General features: G+C 34.8%; 1 protein-coding gene across 1 annotated transcript in view; it reads right to left on the bottom strand.

Annotated features, from left to right (window-relative positions):
- The window catches only part of LOC105289527, a 96,558-nt gene that overhangs the window by 17,290 nt on the left and 73,268 nt on the right, over positions 1 to 6,000 (bottom strand). The window contains exon 3 of the mRNA XM_011356237.2: positions 842 to 917. Within this exon, the coding sequence (XP_011354539.1) occupies positions 842 to 917 (76 nt within the window). The remainder of the gene's footprint in view (positions 1 to 841; positions 918 to 6,000) is intronic.

Below are 6,000 nucleotides of genomic sequence, written 5' to 3'. Positions count from 1 at the left end.
ATGTCAGCTTACTTCTTTCACCTTTTGATCTCATCTCTCACACAGAGAGGAGGAGGACACTAAATTAGAGTTTTGTGAATGCACTTTGTAAAACCATGAGGCTTAATACAAATATTAGGTGACATCACTGGTTCTCTATTTAATTAGAAAAAGTGAAAGCTCTAGTAGCACTCTCTTAATTATTTTAGCTCCTTTCGCTTAATCTCCCCTTTTCAATTCCAATGTCTTTACTTGGTGCAATTAGGCCTCATTGCTCAATGTGTTTGAAAAAGAACAAAAAGATATCTTCTGTCTCCTATGAGAACATACCCTACCCTTTGTCTGAGTGTAATTTATGTAACTGGAAGCATATTTTCAGATCCTAGAAAGTGTTATTCTTCTGATTCCGATTAGATTTATATACCTGGATTGATAGAGTAAGTCATATCTGCCCTCCACGAAGCATTCTGAAGTATGACTCACCTTAGGTTTTTTAATCCCTTCCTTCCCCTGGAAGAAAAACTGAGACCAATGTATTTGCCTTCCTTATCATGTCCCTCTGTCACCCACTCCAGAAAAATAGACTCATTTCTCTGTCTCACCCAACTCTTTAATATACTTCATGAACCAGAAAGCTGTACCTGATAGTATATTTGCTTTAGCTACTGAAAAAGAAGATATTTAGTTACTGAAAAGAAGATTTGGATTATTTTTTAAAATGATTGTGAAGTATATTCAAGGACTGGACTAGGTATAAACAAACAAAACCAAAAATTTGCTCCACACCTTGTCTTGGTGTAGGATTTTACTACAGAATGCTTTCTGTATATCATAGGGCAGGAGTGTATTTTCCCAATAATACCTGAATCATCATTAGTCCAGAAGGTTCTTGGATCAGGTTTGGTCAGGATGTTGGCATGATTACATGGCTCTTTCACCTTGAAAATATAAGGAGAAAAGAGGTAATGTGAAAACGACTTTACCGCTTCAGCTGTTTTAGGATTACAGTTCATTAGGCAAGATTCTAAGGATGACATTAGCACATTATGACACCTATGTTCCTTCATAAAGGTGACAAACCATCCTAGTTTGTCTGGGAGTGAAGTGTTTCCCAAGATATAGGACTTTGAATCCTGGGCAAGCCCAAATGGTTGGTCGCCCCAGGCCTGGCACAGTTTCACTGCCAGGGCTCATAGCTGAGTAAGCACACAGAGGTGGAGTTCTAGCCCCACTGGTATCCTCACTCCTTGCTTTTTGCAGTATATGAACCGCACAGCTATATGCAGAAGCCCTGGATAATTAGCAAACTTATTTGTGTAAGAGTGTTCATCACATAAAAAAGTGTTTTGGACTTCTGCCTAACAAATAGTACTTTTAGTGTGTGTGTATAATGCATGGAAAAATATATGTAAAGGAAGAGCAACTAGCACGGTAGCATTTAAAAATGAATTCTTATTTTATAACCATAACAGAATCTATATTTTTAAATAGTAGCACATGCATATATGCAGTATGTATCATTCATTCAACCTAAAGGCTCTGCCTAGTGCACATCTAACTAATAATTCCTTATAATAGTTCCAGAGAAGAGCAATGATCTTCTTTTTTTTTTTTTTTTTTAAATTTTATATTATTGTGATGTGTGGTTTTCAAACACATTTTCAATTGGGGAAATATAAACCTTAGGGTTAAAAAAGACCTTCCATTTAAATATGCTTTATAGTGTGATAATTTGATTACAGTGAAGTCTCTAGTATTTACTATTTAATAGGTAAATTTCTTCCATTGCAATGAAGTACTCAAAAATGTCACTAACTAAATTGTTTAGTTCCAATGACATTTTCTTTCCATAACAAGTCTTATTGATGAAGGAAGTGGTGCTTCGATTTATAATCTGGCACAAACTCTCTTGTTGTGAACTAGTATGAAAGAATGTGTGGAAATCAATTATTTGCACCCTCATGTTCACTGCAACATTATTCACAATAGCCAAGATGAAAAAACAACCTAAATGTCTATGGACAGATGACTGGAGAGAGAAAATATGGCTTATATATACAATGAAATATTATTCTACCTTAAAAAAAGAAGAAAATCCTGCCATATGCATCAACATGGATGAACCTTTGAGAATTATGCTAAGAGAAATAAGCTAGACACAAAAGGACAGATACTGCATGATACTACTTAGAAGAGGTATCTGAAGTAGTCAAACACATAGAAATAGGGGCTGTAAGAGGAGGAAATGGGAAGTTGCTATTCAGTAAGTATAAAGTTTCAGTTATGCAAGATGATTAAGTTCTAGAGACCTGCTGATCCACACTGTGCCTGTAATTAACATTACTTTATTACACACTTAAAAATTTGTTAAGATGATAGATTTCATGTGAAGTGTTCTTACCACAATTAAAATCTTATGTCAGAAAAGATAAAGGCAGATAAAATATTTCATACATAAATATGTAAGTGGTATACATTTTATTGGTGGAATTTCCTGGTAATGTAATATGTTTTTATCTTATAGTAAACATGATTTTAGTAGTAAAACTATGGTAAAAAAAATACATTAAAATGTAAATCTCAAGGGAAAAAAAACCAACAACAATATGTGGACCAGCACTACTCTGCAGATGACATTTTGAACAGCTCTGCAAAATATCTCTCAAACCCCACTGGGTAGCCTCAGGATATATTCCTTCAAAGGACTTGTCAATTACACTAAAGGATTGCTCCAATTGTTAGAAAGCTCTTTGTAAATCAAACTGCAATCTGGATCCTTAAAACTTTCCTCACTGAGTCTTGCCCACTCTTGGGTTATATAAAATAGATTTATTCTCTTTTATAAAATATCTCAAATATTTGAAAGTAGCTTTTATGTGTCACCTTAGCCTACCATTCATAGGTTAGCTGTCCCTCTTCCCTTCCATTCTTCCTTATGAAGTGGTATTAAGTCTTTTTGCTGAGATCACTCTGCCCCAGAAGTCATCCTCTTTGGCATGTGAGCTAACCCAGTGGGACCAACCAAGGCCAGGGCCTGGGCCAGGGCCAGATAATAGCCACTAAAATAAGGAATTGGTTTTGAGACAGTTTTTGGAGAGGACTATAAACATTATTTCCAGATGTGAGTAATTAAAATGTTTCCAAGAACCTATAAATAATTCTCTATTATTTAGCTGCTTTCTTATACTTTTTATTCCAAAAAGTCCTAATTAATTTTATAACTATAGATGCATTTGGGAAAATTGCTGTGTATGAGCCTTCTTTCTGTATTAAGCTCTAATTACCTTGTGTCTTTGTGGTGTTTGCGTCAAATAAATGTCATTCCTCCAAATCTCATTTACTTATGAATGATTCTTTATCACTATTTGTTTGAAAAATCTTCTATTGAAGCTGCTCCTGTTAAGTTCAGGGCCATCAAAAATTTCTTCTTGCTCTTCATGTTCTTATCATGCAATAGAACATAGGATTCTTCATGATCCCCAAGCATCAAAGTACACACAGCAAATTATCTATAGAATGCACGCAGTTTATTTTCAGCACGAGTTTATACGTATTCATTAATAACTATATATTCTGCAACAATTTGTAAGCAATGCCTAAAACTGACTTCTGTAGTGTTAGGTGCTTCATAGAAGCGAGAAAATTTGTTATCAGATTTTAATCCTGCTGAGTCTTCGCAAGATACCTGCAGCTGAAGAAGAGGCCAGCACCTTGAGTATGACCCCTGGCTGAATCCGCAATGGGCTCTTTGGTTTTTTCTTTCTTTCCCTGGGAAAGGATATACAATAGAATATGCACCTTGGACTTGTGATTGAAGAGAGGTGAAAAGGTGATGATGTAACAAGAACAGCAGAACATTATGGAGTTTTAAAACATTTTATTATGGAAAATTTCAAGTATACATAAAAGTAACAGTATAATAAACCCCTATGTACTTATTATCCAGTTTTAATGATTATTAACATTTTGCAATCTTATTTCATCTATCCTCCTTTTTTAGGCTGCAATATTTTAAAGCAAATTGCAGACATCATGCCATTTTATCTATAATTTCTTTAGAATGTATTTCTTACTGATGACTTTTTTTTTGTATAACCATCATGCCATTATCACAACTGAGAACTTTAATGATAATTGGATTTATTAAAGTTTAATGAGGGTTATTAAAGTTTATTTAATAAATGACAGCCTGCACAGTCTGAAAAGCAGAATGAATACTTGTGTTATTTTGCATATAGAGCAATTTGGAACTGATGATTAAAAAACAGATTCTTTAAAATCGTAAGCTCTACAAAGTCAATGGAACTTCTCTCCTATTTAAATCCTTATAGTTTTTTTTGGTGAGGGAGAGTCATCATAAAAAATTATTTTTCTAATAAAAGTGGTATTGTCTTTCAACTTATTTTCAATGCATCCCTGGAGGGAAAGGAAAGATTTTCTTGCCTGACAGAATTGAAAATTGTTGGAGTGTGAAGGTTAAGAGAAGAGGAAGGTCACTGCTGAGTGCTTAATCTGTATATTTTCGAAATCTAAAAGTGCTTTTGTAAGTTACGATAACATTAGGACAATAGAAAGATAGAGGCATTTAAATGAGGATAGGACTTGAATATTAGAAGATAGGGTTCATGAGAATATCACATTGAGGGAGATGCCAGATGTTCAGAAATTTTGGACAAGCTCTGAAGAATGAACCTGGAAATACATTATTAAATTTCTACTGAAATGAGTAAATACCCTGTCTTGATTCCATAAAATGTCTCCAATTAATGACAAGTTGGAATATTGGTAGAATTGCTAGAAAGAAAACAGTTGTGGTCATCTTTCCCTATGCGCTCTCATCCTGATTTAAAGAATGTCGGTTCAAAATGAATAAATATAGGTGCATATATAAATAATTTAAAATCACCCGTGATGCTGATATAGGAAAAATAAATGAGAACATTTGAATTTCTCCTTGATTTATTTTTCACTTATTCATAATAATTTTATATGATTTTACATAAATCATTTTAGCAGTATATGGTAAAGTCATTAGTTTTTCCTGAAACACAAACAGAAATTCTCAAAATGTCTGTCTTTATCAGCCAAGGAAATTGGCTCTCCCCCATCTCAGTTTGCCTGATGTTCAAAAGTAAGCAAGAACACTTTATATCTAGGGAAATAAAATTTTGTTTCTCTTACTTCTTTAGTGAGGCTTTAAAAAAAGTCCCTTGGACACTATTATAGGATGTAAAGACATCCTGCAAATACTAATTTTGAATTCAGTTTTGGGTACCCAGGTGGAAGAAAAGTCTTCCTTGATTATTTCTCTTAGATGGGTTTATCACATCCAACAAATAGTTATAGAGTATTTGTTACAAGTAAGGTCAGCTGCCCTGGTTGTTACAAGGACATAAAGGAAACTTGTTGATCACTAAGATTTTATATTCTGATATGGGAGCAGGACACAGACAGCCACAAAGTGATATGAAATCTGATATTAAGTACCTCTAAGCCCACTGTGAAGACTGTACTATAGCTATTACATTTTGTCACTATTTAAAGGAGGAAACAATACTTTGGGCAAAGTTGTCGAGCAAGGAGGGAGGACCTGAACAGGTTTTTAAAACACTGACAACGTTTGGCTTGTTGGGCAGGCAGTAGAAACATATCGAGGTGGGCGGGACAATACCAACAAAGGCGTAGAGGCAGAACTTAATGAGGCGTGTTTAGGCAACTGCTGACTGAATGATTTCCTGGGAATAGAAAGCTCATGGGAGAAGTGACTGGAAACTGGGTAGAAGCCAGATAGTAAAAGGTTTTGAACATCAATATGTCCTTTACTTTGAAGAAATTCAAGAGCCTTTGCCGTTTGTACGAAAGACCAGAGTCAGAAAATACCAAAGCTGAGAAGATTAGGAGGCTGCTGTACCCTAAAAGCAAAGTTGATGAACCTGGGGACTGTGAAAATGGAAAGAGAGGGATGGTGTGAAGGGCAGCTGGAATGATTTGATAAAATTTGATGAATGACTGCTAGGTGGA

The sequence above is a fragment of the Pteropus vampyrus genome, unplaced genomic scaffold (assembly GCF_000151845.1).
Source record: "Pteropus vampyrus isolate Shadow unplaced genomic scaffold, Pvam_2.0 Scaffold24, whole genome shotgun sequence".
Classification (NCBI taxonomy): Eukaryota; Metazoa; Chordata; class Mammalia; order Chiroptera; family Pteropodidae; genus Pteropus; species Pteropus vampyrus.
This window is presented reverse-complemented; position numbering and strand designations above follow the sequence as displayed.